This window comes from Schistocerca nitens, chromosome 6, assembly GCF_023898315.1.
Source record: "Schistocerca nitens isolate TAMUIC-IGC-003100 chromosome 6, iqSchNite1.1, whole genome shotgun sequence".
NCBI lineage: Eukaryota > Metazoa > Arthropoda > Insecta > Orthoptera > Acrididae > Schistocerca > Schistocerca nitens.
In genome coordinates this window covers 472,851,991-472,874,598 of record NC_064619.1, presented here as the reverse complement: position 1 = coordinate 472,874,598, position 22,608 = coordinate 472,851,991, and the positions used below count along the sequence as shown (strand labels likewise).

Here is a 22,608-nt window from a genome sequence, read left to right as displayed (position 1 = left end):
TTAAGATTACAAACGAAATCTTTATTAATTACTTTCGCTTAAAACAGCATTTTGATGGCATATTATTCAGAATGAGATGCTCGGAGTACGATGCAGAAACCCTGCGATGCGGACGATGCTTTTGAGCTGCTGTAAGGAAGTAGAGTATGAATGGAGGGGAGAGCGGTCACACTTTGATTCCATCGGCGGCCCACTTCTGGGCGTACTTGGCCCTGTACTCCTTGCTCGGGTCGTACTTGTCCAGCAGCTTCTTCATCTGCTCCGGGTAGTGCTGCGACACGTGCGCAAAGAAGCTGCCCACCTTCTCCTTCTGTGTCTCCGTGCACTTGGCGCAGTCCGTCTTCACGATCTCGGCCAGCACCGCTGCGGAAGAACATACAGTGATGTAATGACACGATGTTGCAGCATAACTGTGGTGTGCGTACTTAAAGACCTTCGGTACACACATCATCAGATTATTTGACTTGTCGCTCTAAGGAAGTAGGCGAGTGTCAGCAATATGTCTCGTGGTCTTATTGTGGCATGTTTATCTTCTGCCGTTAGGTCAGATGATAGAAATGCCACTTGCACGCTTAGAGTAGCAGATTGACGGTGACCAACTTTAAACAGAACTTGATTAATTTTCACACACATTTATTAAAATAATAACCATCCTAAAAATAGCTTGGTTCTGGATGCTATTTACAATTGACAATCTGAAGTTCCTTTGGTCTTGGTACGTTAATCTTATTCTTACATATCTCTGATACTTGACAAAGTGTCTATTCATTTATCTTCATGGCTATGTACAGGAATATGATAATCTTATTAGGCGCTGACTGAAACTTGACTACAGACTAATGCAGACAAATGCAGAGTAATGCAGACTAATGCAGACTGATGCAGACTAAGGCAGACTAAGGCAGACTGACTAATCAGAGGTCTGTACACTCGTTATGATACCCCGCGCGTTCATGTATCACTGCGCGAGTGTGATCCGCGAGGAGAAAAGGTTCTACGTTAGCAGCAATCTCATTGGCTGCGTGACATATTAATACGCGGATCGGCGGAAGCAGAATTTGGTCCGTCTCTAAGACAGCGCCATCTCGTAGTGCGGAGACGGACGAGCGCTGCGCCTGCGCTGTTGTGCTTAGTGGGGCGCGTTCTAGTGGGAAAGTTGTGTACGCGCTGACTACGCGGGTACACAACAATAACGCTCATGTAAACATAATTGCCGTATGTGGGACACCACATAAGATTTTAAAAAGTTATACAAACAGAATCCAATGCACGACGCCCTTTAATTGTAGCTGTATGTTTTCGATAGAGCGTTCACATATAGATGGTAGGGATTGTGATTTTATTCGACAGTAGTTGTATCTGTCAGCAAGGGCAGTGTAAATGAACACTTTTCTGGCAAGTGAAAGTATCATCTAGTCTAGCATGGTCTTAGGACTATGCTAAAGCCTTTTGTCATCCTCTGATCTCATGTACCTTTCTGTGACGTCTTATCTAGTTTGTTGTACGAGGAACAAATCACGACAGACGCCCATATCCCACTACAGTATGTGATCAAAAGTATCCAGACAGCCCCAAAAGCCACTCTGTGTAGCCTTGCGGTCTACGGCGTCTTGTCGCGGTTCGCGGGGCTCCCCCCCCGTCGGAGGTTCGACTCCTCCCTCGGGCGTGGGTGTGTGTGTATTGTCCTTAGCATAAGTTAATTTAAGTTAGATTAAATAGTGCGTACGCCTAGGGACAGATGACCTCAGTCGTTTGGTCCCATAGTCCTTACCACAAATTTCCAATTTACACCCTCCCAAAACACCCGTTTCTCATATTAGGTGCATTGTGCTGCCACCTACTGCCAGGTACTCCATATCGGCGACCTCAGTAGCCATTAGACACCGTGAGAGAGCAGAATGGGGCGCTCTGTGGAACTCACGGGTTGTGAACGTGGTCAGGCGATTGTGTGTCACTTGTATCATACGTCTGTATGCGAGATCTCCACACTCCTAGACATCCCTAGGTCTACTGTTTCCGATGTGATACTGAAGTGGAAACGTGAAGCGACACGTACAGCACAACAGCACACAGGCCGACCTCGTCCGTTGACTGACAGAGACGCCGACAGTTAAAGAGAGTCGTTATGTGTAATAGGCAGAAATCTATCCAGACCGTCACACAGGAATTCCAAACTGCATCAGGATCCACTGCAAGTACTATGAAAGTTAGGCGGGAGGTGAGAAAACATGAATTTCATGGTCGAGCGGATGCTCATAAGCCACACATCACGCCGTTAAATGCCAAACGACGCCTCGCTTGGTGTAAGGAGCGTAAACATTGGACGGTTGAACAGTGGAAAAACGTTGTGTGGAGTGACGAATCATGGTAGACAATGTGGCGATCCGATGGCAGCGTGTGGGTATGGCGAATGCCCGGTGAACGTCATCTACCAGTGTGTGTAGTGCCAACAGTGAAATTCGGAGGCACTGGTGTTATGGTATAGTCGTGTTTTTCATGTTGGGGGCTGGCACCCCTTGTTTTTTGTGGCACTATCACAGCAGAGGCCTACATTGATGTTTTAAACACCTTCTTGCTCCCCACTGTTGAAGAGCAATTCGGGGATGGCGATTGTATCTTTGAACACGATCGAGCACCTATCCATAATGCACGGCCTGTGGCGGTGTGGTTACGCGACAGTTAACATCCCTGTAATGAACTGGCCTCCACAGAGTCCTGACCTGAAACCTATAGAACACCTCTGGGATGTTTTGGAATGCTGACTTCGATACCTCTCCTCAGTGCAGCACTCTGTGAAGAATGGGCTGCCGTTCCCCAAGAAACCTTCCAGTACCTAATTGAACGTATGCCTGCGAGAATGCAAGCTGTCATCAAGGCTAAGCGTGGGCCAACACCATACTGAATGCCAACATTACCTATGGAGGGCCCTACGAACTTGTAAGTCATTTTCAACCAGGTGTCCGGATACTTTTGATCACATAGTGTATATAATGCCTTATTTCGGATGCCAGGAGACAACCGAGTCTACGCTGGAACCTCATTGGGCAGTTCTAATCAAAATATCAGTGGTGTGATTGTACGAAATACTTAATATGCTTAGAAATAACTAAACAACGCATGATCAGGAATGATGTCTACAAGTTGCCGCTGGTCAGACCGCCAGCGATCTCAGTCAATAGGCCGCGTTTGATCACCAGCGAGCAGCTTGTCAAGAACCTAGTTCACCGACATAAGCTGCCACAAAGTACTTCGCGAGGAACCAAGGTCTAACTGTAGGAACCTAGGACATAGTGTACGTCATGAGATGCGGGCCTTAAATAGTCGATGAAATTTGTTCTTAGGGCAAATATGAAACCTGGTACGAGTGGATTGTGTGTATGTGCCAGTCAGTTAAATGGAATCAACGCAGATCTATGTATCGACGAGGAATCGTGGCAAATTAGCGGAAAGGAGCAACAGTATTTCGACAGGCTCTTAACAACACCATGAATTAATTTGTCCACGCATTTGGTTTATGAACTCGAACCTAACCGACGACACTGGAGAATGTCACAACTTGTCAACGTCAATCGATTTCAAAGCAGGGGTGGTGGGGGGAAGGGGGACTGCTGCTGCCAACTTTTCTGTTAGAATACGAGCGAACGCTGTGAAAGTAACTGCAGGGCACTTACATTTGGTGCTAGGTACCTCGCGAAAGGTCACTCACTGCTCACATGGAGATCAAGGCACTCAATGCGGTAAAAAAAAAAAAAAAAAAAAAAAAAAAAAAAAAAAAAAACTGGATAATACCGTATTGCGGGCGTGTACTGTTTACGTCCCACGAATTACGATTTTACGGCTTCGAATGCGCCGACAACCCAATGAAGCTTTTAATCTGCAGTGACTATATGGAGTGGTGGGGGCTGGAAATTGTTCTGTGATGATTTTGAGGTGTTTTCGTAATATGACTCCAGACCATTCATTCAGGACACAGTAAACACGAACTAGGAAACTGTTTCTTCTGCTTCAAGAGCAATATTATGTAAACTTTCTGTCTACCAAAATGACAACAAGCTTGTTCACATGTCTACGAGTATACGTTCTTGGTTTGACGATAAGTTCCTTACCGCGTGTCGATTCGCCTACTAAATCAATCGAGCTTAAAAACACACAAAATGTCTGGGACGATTTCGATCAGCGGGTGACTCGAAGGAATCAGGTTCGCCACAATCTGGCAGCTATACGGGATCTAATCATCAATATCTAGGTATTTCGCCACGTAATCACTGCTCATACCGAAGCCGCTGGAGCAATTTATCGATCACACGAAGTAAAAAATTTGGAAGTAGCAGCGACTTAAGTTTAAAGAAGAGCTTAATCCACATCTTCCAGAGTCGATTTTCCGCCTTGAGGACCCAAAGGTAAACCTGTAAACGAGATTACGCATCGCTAACCGCTAGTCTGGTGGGAAGCTAATACTCTTTCATTTTAATATATACTGTCAATCTGCATTCGAAAATATCTCATGACAGTATGGCAGCACGCAGCAACAGTTCTAAGTTAGCACTTCACACGAGACTGATAAATGCAGAGAGACTTTCCAAATTATAAACTTCAGTTTGTTCTGTACGCTTCTATACATACTCTTAAGCAACTTTCCGGCGGGTCTGCAGGCGCCGTCGCCATCCTCGTCCAGACACTGGATCGCGGCCTCAATGCGAGCCTTGTCAGACAGCAGCGCCTTCATGTCCAGCTGGTCGAAAGTATCCGGGTACTTGTCCTGGAAACGATACACACACATTTTTTTCAATAAATTTTTATGCATGCATAAACCACTACCTACGTCTTTCAATCAAGACCATGATAGTTATTTGGACAAGGTATATACTCGGATACATTCATGGTGATAGAAGGAAAGGAGATTAGAAATTAACGTTCCGTCAACGACGACTTCAGTAGAAAGCGTTGCAAACCTCAGACTGGCACCTCTTGAAAGATATTAACCCAAAAGTTGATGACCATGGCTTAAGTATATCGTCTTTTACCACCAATCAAAACGTTCTTGGTTCGGGGATCGAACTCAGACACTGCTTAAAATCCCGATAAAAGTTGTCAGTCATGGTTGTAGGATACTTCTTGTATAAAGTGTCGTTATTTTTTTTTTTTTTTATAAAAGAGTGTGGAGGGTCTGGCCACCATCTTGCCGTTTGGTTGAAAGTTGACCCTAAAAGGGAGAAAAAAAATTGGATATTTGCGGTAAGGTCTTATGGGACCAAACTGCTGAGGTCATCGGTCCCTATGCTTACACACTACCTAATCTAACTTAAAATAACTTACGCTGAGGATAACTGACACACCCATGACAAAGGGAGCACTCGAATCTCCGACGGAGGGAGCCGTGCCGACCGTGACAAGCTGCCTAGGACCACGCGGCTACACCGAGCGGCGAAAAAAGGTAGAAGAATAAACTATTATTAACGGCATAAAGATGCAGAAGATAATGGAAACCATAAAGCATATTCACAGGACATGTAACATGTAACTGAGAAAGTGTTGCGCTGATCCTTCCATTGACAAATGATTCTGCACTAGCCCACTTTTTGGATCTGCGGGAGCTGTCTGTCAAAGGTAAGGTAACCATGACAAAACAACGGAATAACCAACAAAAGCGTAACATTCTACGAGTCGGAGCGTGGAATATCAGAAGTATGAACGTAATAGGAAAGCTAGAAAACCTGAAGAGAAAACTATAAGGGCTCAGCCTGCTTGCAGGGTGTTTCTTAGTAACTTTCAAAAACATTTGAAGCGACGTAGATGACGCTGACACACGTAATTTAATATAAGGCACAAAAAGTCGGGAAACACCCAAAAAGTGAACGGTAAATGTTGAAAATGTGACGTCACCAGATAGTGTGCCTCGTAGCACGTTATGTGGTTGTGGCTACTGGTCTGTCGCACCTGATCATCCCAATGTTGTTGTTGTTGTGGTCGTTTGATGCAGCCCTCCATGCTACTCTATCTTGTGCAAGCTTCTTCATCTGCAAATACCTACTGCAGCCTACATCCTTCTGAATCTGCTTAGTGTATTCACCTCTTTGTCTCCCCTCCGATTTTTACCCTCCACGCTGCCCTCCAGTACCAAATTAGTGATCTCTTGATATCTCAGAACATGTTCTATCAACCGATCCCTTATTCTAGTCAAGTTGTGCCACAAATTTCTGTTCTTCCCAATTCTAGTCAGTGCCTCCTCATTAATTACGTGATCTACCCATCTAATCTTCAGCATTGTTCTGTAGCACACATTTCGGAAGCTTCTGTTCTCTTCTTGTCTAAACTATTTATCGTCCATGTTTCACTTCCATACAGGGATACACTCCATACAAATACTTTCAGCAAAAACTCCCTGACACTTAAGTCTACGCTCGATGTTAACAAATTTCTCTTCTTCAGAAACGCTTTTCTTGCCATTGCCAGTCTACATTTTATATCCTCTCTACTTCGACCATCATAAGTTATTTTGCTCCCTGAATAGCAAAACTCATCTACTACTTTAAGTGCCTGATTTTCTAATCTAATTCCCACAGCATCGCCTGATGAAATTTGACTACATTCCATTATCCTATTTTTGCTTTGGTTGATGTTCATCTTATATCTTACTTTCAAGACACTGTCCATTCCGTTCTCCTGGTCTCCAGGTCCTTTGCTGTCTCTGACAGAATAAAAATCCCATCGGAAAACCACAAAGTTTTTATTTTTTCTTCATGGATTTTAATTCCTACTCCAAACCTTTCTTTTGTTTCCTTTACTGCTTGCTCAGTATACAGATTGAATAACATTGTAGATAGGCTACAACCCTGTGTCACTCCCTTCTCAATCACTGCTTCCGTTTCATGTCCCTCGACTCTTATAACTGCCATCTGGTTTCTGTGTAAATTGTAAATAGTCTTTCGTTTCCTGCATTTGACCCCTGCCACCTTCAGAATTTGAAAGAAAGTATTCCAGTCAACACTGTCAAAAGCTTTCTCCAAGTCTACAGCTTCTAGAAATGTAGGTTTGCCTTTCCTTAATCTATCTTCTAAGATACGTCGTAGGTTCAATACTGCCTCACGTGTTCCAATATTTCTACGGAATCCAAAATGATTATTCCCGAGGTCGGCTTCTACCAGTTTTTCCATTCGTTTGTAAAGAATTCACGTTAGTGTTTTGCACCCGTGACTTATTAAACTGATAGTTCGGTAATTTTCACATCTGTCAACGCCTGCTTTCATTGGGATTGTCATTACTGTATTTCTCTTGAAGTCTGAGGGTATTTCGCCTGTCTCATACATGTTGCTCACCAGATGGAAGAGTTTTGTTATGGCTGGCTCTCCCAATGCTATCAGTAGCTCTAACTTCCGGGGCCTCGTTTCGACTTAGGTTTTTCAGTGCTCTGTCAAACTCTTCACGCAATATCGTATCTCTCATTTCATTTTCATCTACATCCTCTTCCATTTCCATAATATTGTCCTCAAGTACATCACCATTGTATGTACCCTCTATATACTCCTTTCCCTTTCACCTTTCGGCTTTCCCTTCTTTGCTTAGAAATTGGTTTTCTATCTCAGATCTTGATATTCATACAGGTGGTTCTCTTTTCTCCAAAGGTCTCTTTAATTCTCCTATAGGCTCTATCTATCTGACCCCTGGATATATATGCCTCTACAACCTTACATTTGTAGTCTAGCCATCCCTGCTCAGCCGTTTTGCACTTCCTGTCAATCTGATTTTTTAGACGTTTGTACTCCTTTTTGCCCGTTTCATTTACTGTATTTTTATATTTTCTCTGTTCATCAATTAAATTCAATATCTGTTCTGTTACCCAGGGATTTCTACTAGCCCTCGTCTTTATACCTACTTGACCCTCTGCTGCCATCACTACTACATCTCTCAAAGCTACCCATTCTTCGTCTACTGTATTTCTTCCCCCCGTATTCGTCAGTTGTTCCCTAAGGGTCTCTCTGGAACTCTCTAAAACCTCAGGTTCTTTCAGTTTATCCAGGTCCCATCTCCTTAAATTCACACCTTTTTGCAGATTCTTCATTTTTAATCTACAGCTCATAACCAACAGATTGTGGTCAGAGTCCACATATGCTCCTGGAAACGTCTTACAATTTAAAACCTGGATCCGAAATCTCTGTCTTACCATTATGTAACCTATCTGAAACCTTCCAGTGTCTCCAGGTCTCTTCCACATATACAACCTTCTTTAATGATGCTTAAACCAAATGTTAGCTATGGTTAAATAATACTCTTTGCGAAATTCTACCAGGCGGCTTCCTCTTTTATTCCTTTCACACATTTCATATTCACCCACTACTTTTTCTTCTCTTCCTTTTCCTACTATCGAATTACAGTCACCCATGACTATTAAATTTTCGTCTCCATTCAGTATCTGAATAATTTCCCTTATCTCATCGTACACTTCTTCAATCTCTTCGTCATCTGCGGAGCTAGTTGGTATATAGACTTGTACTACTGTAGTAGGCGTGGACTTCGTGTCTATCTTGGCTACAATAATGCGTTCACTATGCTGTTCGTAGTAGCTTACACGCATTCCTACTTTTTTATTCATTATTAAACCTACTCCTGCATTACGCCTATTTGATTTTGACCAGAGGTCTTATTCCTCCTGCCACCGAACTTCACTAATTCCCACTACATCTAACTTTAACCCATCCATTCCCCTTTATAAATTTTCTAACCTACCTGCCCGATTAAGGGATCTGACAATCCACGTTCCGATCCTTAGAACGTCCTCCTGAGCAGTGCCCGCCCGGAGATCCTAATGGGGGACTATTTTACATTCGGATTATTTTATCCAAGAGGACGCCATCATCATTTAACCATTCAGTAAAGCTTCATACCCTCTGGAAAAATTACGGCTGTAGTTTCCCCTTGCTTTCAGCCGTTCGCAGTATCATCACAGTAAGGCCGTTTGGTTAATTTTACAAGGCCAGATCAATCAATCATCCAGACTGTTGCCCCTGAAACTACTGAAAGGGCTGCTGCCCCCTTCAGGAAACACACGTTTGCCTGGCCTCTCAACAGATACATCTCCGTTGTGGTTGCACGTGCGGTACACCTATCTGTATCGCTGAGGCACGTAAGCATCCCCACCAACGGCGAGGTCCATGGTTCATGGGGGGTGGATCAAAGGTAACTATTCACGACGGTGTGGCTCCGGACCTTAGGGTTCGAATCTTCCGTCTGGCAGGCAGTTTTTCTTTCCTTGCGTGGGACAATTACGTGTTTACAGTGAGGTATTAATTTTTTTTACCAGTTTAGCGCCCTCTGCTAGTTTATTGCAAAGTATTGCACAGCAAAAATTAATTGCATTGCGTCAAAAGTAATTGAGTACAAGCTTCCGAATTTCGGCGTTACCAGTAAATGGTTTTTATTTTCTTAACTAAATAACACCTATATTTAAGAAAAGAAGAGACGAAAGGAAAGAAATAGAAAATAAGACCAGTTTATGTCTGGTTACTCCGAGGACAATAATTTTTTAACTTCTATGTTTACAACAGATCACTTAGAAAAGACGGGCGAAATTCATACCGTTTCCTTGAAAGCAAGAATCACATCACCTAATCATTTCTTCATGCACACGCTGGAAAATAATCTCCTTATTTTGGGTAAGACGTATCATGCTTAATGTTTGTCATCCCCTTTTGGAGTATAATCCGACATATGACTGCCGATGTCTCTTATATTAAATTACTCGTCTCGACACCATCGACGTCACTTTGGGGGTTTTTAAACATAATTAAAAATCGCCTTGTACGATGCAGGTCGGTATGTGAAGTGGAAAGTATATAGGGATTTGTAATCGGACGAGTGCGTGGTTATATCAACAGCGCAGTAAGTGGTGTAAGCAAAGTAGGGTTCGTCATCAGTAAGATGGTGGGGCAGATAGCGAGTAATTGATAACAGTTCTGTGTTAGGGTTATTCTCACCAGAAACGGCGGGAAACCGCCGCCATCAACAACAGAAGTAAATATTCTGACATCACAAGCAAAAGACGAAGAGACGTAGAAAATATATGCCGATAGTGAACTCGTAACTCAGTATTAAAAATCTAATGAGCATGGATAATTGGAACGCTATAACAGAGGAGAGAACTCAAGACAGCTGCTGAAAAATACGGGATAGGTAGTAGGAATGGCAGAAGAGAGAGACTGAGTTCTGCAACAAATTTCAGCTAGTAACAGCGAATCTTTTGTTCATAAATGACAAGAGGAGGAGGTATACTAGAAAACGGCCTGGAGACCAAAAACTTCTGCTAGCTACATGTTTGTCATACAGAGATTTCGAAATCCGTTATTAGATTGTAAGAAATATCGACTATTTAGTAATGATGAAGTGGAAACTGAGGTTTCAGACTGTCGTCGGAAGAACAAAATTGGAAATAAGTCGAATACTGATGTACTGAGCAATGCTGAGGCGAGCTGGATAATGAATACTACAGTAGGCAGTTCAGTTGAAAATGAATGGACATATATACAAAAGGGAAATCACAGAATATGGACGTACAAATACAGGTACAAGGAAGCTAAGTGGCAAGGAACATCAGGATACAGAAGTCAATTACTGATTGAGGAAAAGAAATGAAGTACAAAAGTGTTCAGAAGAAGACATGAGTGCAGTAACATCAGTCATTTAGAAATGTAGCAAACAACAAGTGCAGAAAAATTGCGAAGGATTTTAAATAAAAAATACTACGCGGAAGGACTAATTCAAATACAGAAAAGTCAAAATTAAACTTTCGGTGAATTTAATATAACTTTTAGCATTTAATTACGTCAGATCTAATAGGAACGGGTTAATCTAGGAAATGTAGACCATTAGCCCTGCGAGTTGTAGACTGCAGTTAATGTCGCCAAGAATGTTGGAGGATTTATTCAGAAATTGACCAGATAACCAGCTGAAATGGTACACCATGCTTACACAGCTCTGCCTTGGCGACGTCTCTTAGTAACTTCGTGGCCACTGACGATTTCGTATATCTTTCACACTACTGAAGTACGTGCTTAGATGCAGCAAATGTTACTCTGGTACTCCTAAAACATTCAACACAGGTTTCTCAGATACGCTGAAGAAGAATATCCAACTAGAGCAGCATTTCTTACCTGTAAGTATGTACTTCAGTCGGTTGGAAGATGAGCAACATCGATGGCCCATCGGAAGTATTCCTCCAATGTCAATGAACAATGACGGTTACATCAGCTCGGATTTCCATGCTGGGGATCTTGCTCCCTGCATCAGTACTTCAGTACTATGCAGACTGTTCATAGAGACGAGTACCCATTGTACACGAGCATTATTGTGTTACAAAATGGCACTCTGTTACCCTCCCGTTAGAGGTAACACATATGGACGCAGGATGTTTGTGACGTACCATCGCGCCGTCACAGTTATCTCAAACACTACCGGCTGTGACCTCCGATGGTACCCTACGCCATGACGCCGCTAGTAACACTGCTGTGGATATCTAATAAATTGGAAGAATGGAAACTTTCCCGGGTAGCTACCATAGTCACCGACGATGGTAATACTAGCTAGTGCAGAGCTACGACTCATCTGAAAACAGTGCGATGTCATTCTTCAGCAGTCCATACTTTCCGCTCACGATACCACTCCAAACACCGTTTGTATTATGGCGTTGATGGCTGCCTGTGCGTGAGGTGGTAATCCACTAGTCCGCTGCTGCTAGTCTACAACCTACGATGTTGGATTCATGCAGAGTTGTGAAGGGAATCCATAACTTGTTCAAGGATGGTAGGTGCAGATGTTTAGGGGTTATAATGCGATTGGTGCAAAATCGTTCTCCGATCCTCACTTTTGATGGTCATACGTCGGCAACCGGGACTTTGAGGACTACACGTGTCCTCACGTCCAACTTCGAGCACAGTCATATCCCACTGTTTCACAAATGTAGTTACTGCACGATTCGACCAAGCGGCCAAATGGAGACCTTTAATGAGGCCCGTTTCCATTTCTGTCTCGCACGAGTACGAGGCGTTTCTATGTCCTTCACAATAATAATTCAACACCTCACGCTGTTCACGCATTTTACATACCCTATAAACCAGGCAAAACGTTTAACACAAACGACACTAATGCACCGTGGTGGCTGCTCTATCCGTCACAGAATATTGCCACTAATCATTTACATATCCACTGATGGTTCAAAAATGGTTCAAATGGCTCTGAGCACTATGGGACGTAACTTCTAAGGTCATCAGTCCCCAAGAACTTAGAACTACTTAAACCTAACTAACCTAAGGACATCACACACACACATGCCCGAGGCAGGATTCGAACCTGCGACCGTAGCGGTGGCGCGGTTCCAGACTGTAGCGCCTAGAACCGCTCGGTATCCGCTGATGATGTGTACATGTTCCGAGCTACATTGACATACAGTGATATTTCGTAGCAATTGACAGAAAGTCGTCGAGTAAAGCAGAAGTGATTTCTGGCGTTCCCCAAGGTACTGATATAGGCTCTCAACTGTTCTTTATCTATATAAACGATTTAAGAGACAATCTGAGCAGCCATCTTAGGTTGTTTGCACATGATGCTGTCGTTTATCGACTAGTAAGGAGTCAGAAGATCAAAACGAATTTCAAAACGATTTAGAAAAGATATGTGTATAGTGCAAAAATTGGCAGTTGACCCAAAATAATTAAAAATGTGAGGTCGTCCAAGTGAATGCTAAAAGAAATCTGGTAAATTCCAGTTACACGATAAATCAGTCAAATCTAAAGGTCGTAAATTCAACTAAACACTAAGAATTACAATTACGAACAACCGAAATTGGAAAGAGGAGATAGAAAATGTTGTGTAGAAGGCCAAAAAGAGACTGCGTTTTATTGACATAACAGTTAGAAGAAGCAACAGATCTACTAAAGAGAATGCCTACACTACGCTTGTCCGTACACTTTGGATACTCCTGCAAGGTGTGGGATCCTTGCCAGATGGAATTAACTGGATACATCGAGAAAGTTCAAAGAAGAGTAGCACGTATTGTATTATCGAGAGATAGGGGAGAGAGAGTGTCACTGAGATGATACCAGATTTGCGGTGGACATAATTAAAACAAAGACATTTTTCGCTGAGGCGCAAACTTTTCACCTAATTTCAAACCGAGCAAGGTGGCGCAGTCATTAACACAATTGACTCGCATTCGGAGGACGACGGTTGTAACCCGCATCCGGCCATCCTGATTTAGGCTTTCCACGATTTCCCTAAATCACTCCAGCCAAATGCGGGAATGGTTCTTTTGAAAGGGCACCGTCGGCTGCCTTCCCTAATCCTACGGGGCCGATGACCTCGCTGTTTAGTACCCTCCCACATCAACCCATCAACCGATGTAATTTCAGTCAACAAATTTCTCCTTCGAATGCGAAAAAATTTGTTGAGGCCGATCTACAGAGGGAGAAACGATCATCATAATAAAACAAGGGAAATCAGAGCTCACAAGGAGAGATGTAGGTGCTCTTTTTTTTTCAAGCGCTGTTCCACATTGGAATAGTAGAGAATTATTGTGAATGTGGTTCGATGAACCCTGTGCCAGGCACTTAAGTGTGATTTATAGGGTATTTCTGTAGATGTAGGTACAACCATGCCTTCTGGGGACTTCACTCTTTTTACCAGGTGGTGCATATGGAAAACTTTGGATGGACAGTAGGCACGATAATGACGCGTGGTTTTCACTGTGACTTCGCCCATAAAAGGAAACATCTTCATAGACTACAAAACTATTGATAACGATAATGTTACACGATCGATCCTCGTGAAAATTCAGATAGCCGTTCAGATATCTAGCGATCATTTGTTAGAAACGAACAAATGAACTGTAACAGAATTTGAACTGGCAGTCCTAGAAATGACGCGTGTGCAGAGTTTAAGATACCGCAGTGACCACTACACTGACAGACCGATGTTCGATTTCTGTTTACAATAGCTCCACCAATATGCAAAACGGTGAAACTATTTTGCGCTGAGTAAGTGGCTTAACTTACTCACGTTTAGACCAAATTTCGTAAACAAACACGCGCCCTACGATAGGATGTTTTATCTAAGAGAACTTTGTCATCTGCATCTAAATGAAACTCAATAAAATGAATAATAATAATAACTTTTAACTCAGGACTTAGGACTACAGAAATCTTAAAACGGAAGGCATCCCTCTAGACTTGCAACAGGCAGAGTAAAACTACTGGCTGCTGGGCGTCACGTTCTGAAGAGAGACATTGCACATTTTTTGTGTTCAACCAACCAGCGTAGATTTCTTTTATGATGTCTGTTGGGTGCCAGTAATGAATTGTTGACTTTAATTGCTAATGTAATGCATTCAACCAGTGCACCAACTCTTTAGATAGTGTGCATCAGAACGAAAGTTTCGATGTTGACGTGAGTGGCTATTCGATGAGAAACGTCAGAACTGATGTACACTGTGTTTAATGCTCTGTTTAAATTGGTTCCAGAGATAATACCTGTAATGTTAGCTACGATACGAGACTATTTTTTATATCTCTTACTTTAGCCAATTTCCAGATTACAAATTTAAAATAGTTTACAGTAACGTTTAAACGACCCAGCGTAAACTGTTGAAAAGTTCGAGATAAGATTCACTGCTCGTTGGTACTGAAGACTGCAGTTCCTTATGAGGGCAGCAGGGCTCATGATGTAACTCAGATTCTCACTTCCTGTATCGAATTTCATTTTTCATCGCTTTTGAACAAAATATAATGGTGTTAGGTCTGGAGAGCTTGGTGGTAATAGTACTACGATTTCCTATCCCCGACAGAGTTGAGAGGTTCTCTCACATGTGTATTGGATTGGCATGAAGCTCCAACATGCTGGAAGTACCTCGCATTCCGCACAGCGGTCAGAATGTAGCCTATCTGCTCAGCCATATAGTTCCAAAAAATGAGTCATTGACAAGGCACTGGACATATACTCCAAAGGAACACGGCTTCTCCAGTCATTCTTCGTTGTTCCTTTGAATCACCTAAGGTAAATATCTCAAACTACATCAAATCTAAATATTTACTTTTGGGTACTTGCTGTCCCGCCTAAATTTTCTGATCCATTCTCGGATGAAATGAGAAAAAGACGACTGACGCTAAGCCTCCTCAATAGCTCTTAACGTCTTCTACTTTCCTTTCATTGTTCTGTTGCGGCACCACCTTTTAAGATGGGAAAAGGTTAGCTTCAGTGCAATGTTTCTGAGTGCACAAGTTACAACCAGGTGTAGGCCAGCTGACAGTAAGTTACGCTACCAGCGGTTGCAAAGTAGAGTGGAGGCCTCCTACTGAAAAGAGTAGAAGCAGCGGTGTGCATTGCGCAAGTTACAGGCAGAAGGGGCCCACTGGCCCAACCCAATAGCACATGACTTGGAGTGACGGGTTAGCAAAACAGAGGCGCACAGCGGCGTATAAATAAGCGCCGTTTCACTAACAAGGCATTCAAGTGGGACAGCTCTCCTGGATGGCGGGGCATGTCACACTACCGGCTACAGGCACCAGCAGATGGGGCGCCAGCGTTCCAACGCATGGCAGATCACTTGTTCTACCCTCTGAGGCCAGCCAGTGGTTGGCCACACCACGGCTCGCTACTGCGGGCAATCTTGTTGGCTCCTAACAGACGCCAGAAGCATCCCGATGCGAGGGCCGCAGATTCGGACACCGGATTGCAGGTGCTTGTTGTCGCGGCGATCTTAGCCACGCCGGCGAGGAAGTACGCCGCAGGCCGCCTTGCAGCTCCCAGCGGGTGGCACTGAGGTGGCAGGGACAAACACTGCTGAGTCAACTGCTGCCACATCCTGACGTCACAACTCTGCTGCCGTACAAGACCAACACACAGCTGTGCATTGCACAGGTCGCTGAGGCACCCATTCCGCGCCAAGCTGTTTCATAGACTGCGAAGTGGTGACCTCAGCATTGTGGAACCTGGTGACACAGACCGACAGGGGCACTGTAGCTGGAAATAATAAATCCCTTGGGAAACTCGGACGAGTTTTAATACGGCGCATCCTGACAGCTTCCACTGCAAGCCAACATCTACATTTGGATGTGACGGCTATAGTTCTTTTGCGAAATGTAATAAGCTGTCTGAGTCTCCTTTGAAGGCCCATTCTTGAAACAGTGCTAATGAATCCCACCGTGATACGAGTCTTTTTAGATAGTGCCTTCTATGGCCATACCCCTGCTGCATCTTCGCCCAGTTTAATTTTGTTCATGAGTGCCATAGTCAGTAATGTAATCACCTAGCTTACGTAGTTATTGAAGTCCATACCTTAAAGTTTTTTCAACTACCAGTTTTTTCTAACATCATTTACTAGCATGAGATTCCCCTAATGATAAACCATGGTAATTATACACATATTTTTGATGCCAGTGAAACGAAAGTTGCCATGATATTGGAATACTCAACATAGTTTTATATTCCAGTAAGCATTAATGTGACAGCGATTTGAAGGTTACATGTATCATAAAAAGTACTCTGTTTTGATAACGTTTGTTGATAGTTTTATGTCGCAGCACTCAGTTAAACTGGGACAAAACTATTAGATCGCCCTTTCACAGCTCTAGTCAAAAACCCATTGATGTACAGTCTGTAATATGATGTAAAAATCCTGGTATGTTACACTTTTCATAACAGGAATTTACGTTGATTGGTATAGGGAGGAGGAGGTACGGTACACTATGCACATGAACTGCGTCGAAGTATCGAAACAACTTTCATACCATACTGAAAGTTCGAATGAAGTGTATGCATAAGACACTGCTTGCTGTGCTCATTCTTATGGAAATGGACATTAATTCATACGAACGATTTTGATGTTCTTAGAGGAATAGAGTGGATGACAGATCCATATTTCATCTATTCATTCAGTTTCGCTTCAATACTTATGAACATAAAAGAGCTCTACAATTACTTAGTAATCACAACATTCACACGTACACCATTTGAGGAAGATGTCAAGAAATCAGCCACAATAATCTGACGCTTAGAGTGGTCGCAACGTTCCGTTTTTGCTGTAACATTGAATATCGAGTGTGCACAATTTATTTCGTTTCCGAATGCATTTTACTTGTTTTTTTCATAATGGAGATGAGGTAAAACAGCATGATACCATCTTTGGTGTTTGAATATTCTTCCCAAACACATGAAAAGTGGAATAACCTGAACGGATCAGTAACTAATAGTACAGATAAACGACAAAGGAGACACACAAGTGTTGAAAAGTACCTGTGAGGATACTATTGGTTTTTTGTTTATAGTGGAAGTTCAGAAGATGCGAAACAATGTTAAGGAATATGTTCGAAGCATACAGATGTAGTAGAATAGTTTCTTCGACAAAAAGAGTTCTTGTGGACTCAAATATTAAGACGAATTTGAGGACAGTGTTTCTGAAACTCAGTTCTAATGTATAAAAGAAAAAAAAGTTAGATTAGACGCTTATTCATGCTGCTACAACACAAATACAATAGAAAACTATGAATTTAAGTAGAACATTTTTCAGTGCAGTGGTACTCATATGTAGTGAAATGCGAGACATAAATACAACGAACACGGAAAGGCTGTTAGTTGTCATTCCACTTTGTTAAAGGTTAAAGTGCGGTTTGGAAGTTACTGAAAACATTTTATCGATATTAAAATTTGTTATCAGATCACGACTTTTCTAGTTTCGGCCTTTGTCGGTACATGTTGAATTAAATGTTCCAGCAATATGTGAATGCTCCGTGCGATGTCAAGTGTCCAGATTCATATGAGTATGGTAAAGTAATTACACTGCCTGTCAAAAAAACTTAAGCACTCAGAAGACATGGTCGGATATTAGTGTAACTTCGTACACGTGCGTACTATCAGTCGGTATATACATGATCAAAGTTGCAATTCCCTGCCAGAGGTTGAAAGGGCATGAACGTACATCAGTTCCGTTCGACGTACATGTTATCAGGCCTGGTAGGGTATGAAAGGGTTTTTAACAGAGTCAGATTTCGTCTAATCACTGTGAACGATACGAGGATGTCACATACATGAGTGAGACAGCGTTATCAGCACCTGACAGAACGGGGTCTCATCATAATGTCCATTTGGGTGGCAGGTCGAGTCATGCAACATCCACATATATGAAGCATTTGCCGGCCGAAGTGGCCGTGTGGTTCTAGGCGCTGCAGTCTGGAACCGCGAGACCGCTACGGTCGCAGGTTCGAATCCTGCCTCGGGCATGGATGTGTGTGATGTCCGTAGGTTAGTTAGGTTTAACTAGTTCTAAGTTCTCGGGGACTGATGGCCTGAGAAGTTGAATCCCATAGTGCTCAGAGCCATTTTATGAAGCATTTGACCATGATAGTGGCACGATGTTGGACCGCATGCGAATCCGAGAGCATTCGTACTAGTTGATAAAGTTCCAATCGACCACATCTGACCTTTACAAGGTAGGATCGCCGTGTTGTGCATCAGTCAACTCGTAACCCCATCACATCTACACCCGCCATGCGAGAACAAATTACGGACTCACTGCGACATTTTGTGTCGTCCCGCACCATTGACTGTGGAGAGGCAGCAGCCGGACTAGGGAATCACTGTCCCATGTGTAGGCTACCGTTAACACCACAGTACAAACGACTGCGTTTCTAGAGCTGTGCTGTGATCAGGAAGCATGGACTATTAATGAATGGTGTTGCACTGTGTTCATTGCTGAATCACGGTTCTTTGATACCACAGGTCCCAGATGACCTTCATCGGCGACTATGGTGGTGACCTGGACAGAGAACCTATTCTTTTTTTCTGGAGAGGCACAGCGGTGTTACTCCTGGAGTCATGGTGTGGGGAGCCTTTGGGTAAGACTTAAGAACATGGCAGGCAGTGACAGAGGAAACTCTGACAGCACAACGCTGTGTCACGAAAATAGTGCGTGATACGACTCATGCCACAGTATCGTGGTGCCATTTTTCAACAGGACAACGCTAGTCCATCCATAGCACGCGTCTTTTGGAAATGTCTGCATGATGATCAGGTACTCCAACGGTCAGCACGTTTCTTCGATCTGTTCACAGTAGAACATGTGTGGGACCATCTCGTATGTCGAGTCCATCTCAGTGCCAATACCCAGATTATCGAGGTCAAGTTACAACAGCCGTGGACCAGTCTGCCTCCAGAGAGGATACAACTGTTTTATGACGACCTTTCCACCCGAATTAGTGCATGGATCCAGGCCAGAGCGGTTGTAACGTCATACTGTTAAGTGAGCCCATATTGCCAAGTTCCTTATAGGTGTGACTCGATTTTGTAATCACTGCAAGAGTATCACAATCGTTCTCTACCAGAGAAGTTTCATTTCATTTCCCCCTATTTTGTGCGTGCTACACTTCTGTTGTCAGACACTGTATTTAGCTGCTCCGTCGTCGTATATGTACTCGTTTATCAATGACAAATTTTAAAGATTACTCTTGTACAGAATTATTTTTGGCGCGTAAATTTACATGTGTCACTTTAAATTCACCCACACTATGTGATGCACCAATAATGTTTAGATTTAGCCAAATGTCTACATCTCCACGGAGTAACAGTTTTTAAAGTGTAATCAGAAAGAATTTATTTATTTGTGGCTTTTTGTAAACAATACCCAAATATACATTATTTTCTGCTGTCTTCTTCAGCAAATGCAACACAGTAAGTAGGTGACTACGACCTGGCGCCATAGTTCGCCTGTCCATACAACCTATGACAAGAGCTTATGACTTTACAGTAGATCTGAAATTGCGAAATGTGAGTTAAAATTACATTAATTAGAAGTTCAAAGCATAAAACTGTCAAGAGATTACTGTCAATAAAAATGTAATGTAAAAAATAAATATGAAGTAACTAGTGCAACTAGAGGAAACACTGTCTTCTAAAGTGATCAATGTTGGAATGACAGATGATTCTGAGGTATTTTCTGAAAATCTAGAAAATACAAAAATTTGCAATTTGAGTATTGTTGACAAATCGCGACCCCTTTCGATCTCAGGGAAGGCCATTTTAGATTCAAATCTATGTTTCGTGTCATGTACACATTTATACGTTAGACAATGTTCATCTACGAGTCCCAGTCACGATTTATCAACAGATATGAATTGTTAATAAATTACTGGAAACTACAACTTAAAAGAATGACTAAAATAAATAGGAAAATCAGATGCCAAGATATTAACTGAATGAATTTCAACTCCTCTCTCTCTCTCTAACAGGTCATGAAGGCCCAACGGCACCGACCGGCCGTCGTGTTGTCCTCAGTCCATACGCGTCACTGGATGCGGATATGGTGGGGCACGTGGTCAGCTCACCGTTCTCCCTGCCATATGTCAGTTTCCGACACCGGAGCCGCTACTTCTCACTCATGTATCTCCTCAGTTTGCCTCACAAGGGCTGAGTGCACCCCGCTTCCCAACAGCGCTCGGCAGTCCGGATGGTTACCCATCCAAGTGCTAGCCCAGCCCGAAAGCGCTTAACTTCGGCGACCTGACGGGAACCGGTGTTACCACTGCGGCAAGGCCGTTGGCGAATGAGTTTTAAGCAAATGTAATTAATCACTGCCCGTCGGATCGATTCTTAAGTATTCCTAATCAGTCTGGGACCCTTTCACGTTGCAATAGTAGACAAAATAGTGGCGAAGCAACGAAGATATCATTTAGAAGACGCAAAAGCATTATAGCGTTTTTAAACAAATTTTAGTGGCAGGCGCTTCTACAGAATCGTTGTGCATCACAGGTTTACTGTTGAAATTCCGAGAACGCATGACATGAGTAGTCTAACACACTATTTCCTAACATATAAATCTCTTACAATTGCAATGACGAGACAATGGAAGAAATTAAACCTCTTAAAATTATTCATCTCATGAACGATTCACATATGGTACAAGGAGAAAGGTACAAGATATACCCTCCGTTACACATCTTGGGGTGGCTTGCGGTATGCTGATGTAGACGTACACCGGATGTAATTACAAACGTAGCTGTTATGTCCATCAATAGATAAAAGATTAAGAAAGTCGTTTAACATCGTACAAATGCAATCGTTAAGAAACGACCAGTTAGTGACGTCATTAACAATAAGAAAACATTACCAACACAATTACTGTTACATTAGCCGGTACTGTACGGGATTACGTGAGTCTGGGTGGTAATTTTCTTATTCGTCACTCTTTCAAGCATATTACACTCGTGAAAATATCATATCACAGAGCGAGAATAGTAATTCCAATCAGGGACGCACTTTTAACAATTAACTACGAAAGGCAAGAACCCATGACATATTCGTTGACGCCAACGTTGGCTGCACCAACGCACCATCAGACTGTCACCTATCATCGTAACATAGACCTGGAGCTACGCAGTGGACCGGAATCGATAGTCTCACTATGTTTCTGATCAGAGACTGGAACTAAAGAAAGATATAAATTAGTCTGTCACCAAACCTCGATAAAACTGTGCATAAACGTACAATATATTGAACAGTGAAGTAAACGTATATATCACAATTCAGAAGATCGAAAGCAGAGCAGCAGTATCGTGACAAGAATTGCACTTTTCATCTCTAGTATTTCTTTACATGTCACGCATACAACACCATACAAGGCGTCATTCGCTTAATTGGCTGCCAACACTACTAGATAAACATATGATTATTAAGGGACACTATCCACCGCGCCACTCACAACTAACGAAGTTGCCAGGGAAGTACACGAACGACAGCTACTGTTGAAATATAAATTAAAAATATTCCACCTACGTACGCAATGAGTGACGTCACGCTTTAAAGAAAACACTTATAGTTGGCATTGTTCAGTAGATCAAGTAGCTGTAATTAGAAGTTGATTATAAAATAATATACGTTAGTTTTATATGCTGCTGCCTTGTCGTAAATGAAAACAATGATCCAGAATCCAGAGAATTTATTACTTTAATTACATTAAAGGATCACAAAAAACTTTTCGTCAGACTATCGATTTCGATCCATGAAGACCATCTGCAGATTAAAACAGACTAACCCTTCTGTTATTCTAATATAATTAAAGCAAGGATGTATCTTCATGAGATATAAAACGAAGTTACGACGACGCTAGCCTTAATCACACTGGGATGATGCAAGGCTTCTTCTGTTTTAATCTGATCTGAAGATGGTCATTATGGATCGAAATCGATGGTCTTACTATGTTTATGATCAGTGACTGGAACTAAAGAAAGGCATAAATTAGTGTAATGCAAAGACAAATAATAAACGTATAGCAGAGAATAGTATAAGGTGATGTAGTATAGAACTGAGTTCGCAAATAATTTAATACGGACGCTAAATCAGTCATGTAATTTCCGGTTTTAGTAAATAGCAATTCAATTAGTGAACCTAATGCAGTAGGATGAAGGCAGACACAGCGACGCCGTGGCGTTTACCTGAGCGGCAGCCGGCGCAGCCAGCAGCGCGAGCAGCGAAAGTGCGATGGAGAGGCGGAGCATGGTGGCGTCTGGTGGTGTGGCTCTACTGCCGCGGCGCGCCCTCTATATATACACACGGCGTCTGTGCGCCTGCGCAGCCGCC

At 42.7% G+C, this 22,608-nt stretch overlaps 1 protein-coding gene across 1 annotated transcript; it reads right to left on the bottom strand.

Moving 5' to 3' along the window:
• On the bottom strand, nucleotides 1-22,608 carry LOC126262585 (ejaculatory bulb-specific protein 3-like). Its single transcript, XM_049959321.1, has 3 exons — nucleotides 22,464-22,608; nucleotides 4,624-4,759; nucleotides 1-363 (listed from the first exon to the last, which is right to left on the bottom strand). Exons 1-3 carry the CDS (start codon nucleotides 22,524-22,526, stop codon nucleotides 167-169), a joined length of 396 nt encoding a protein of 131 aa, XP_049815278.1. The 5' UTR covers nucleotides 22,527-22,608; the 3' UTR covers nucleotides 1-166.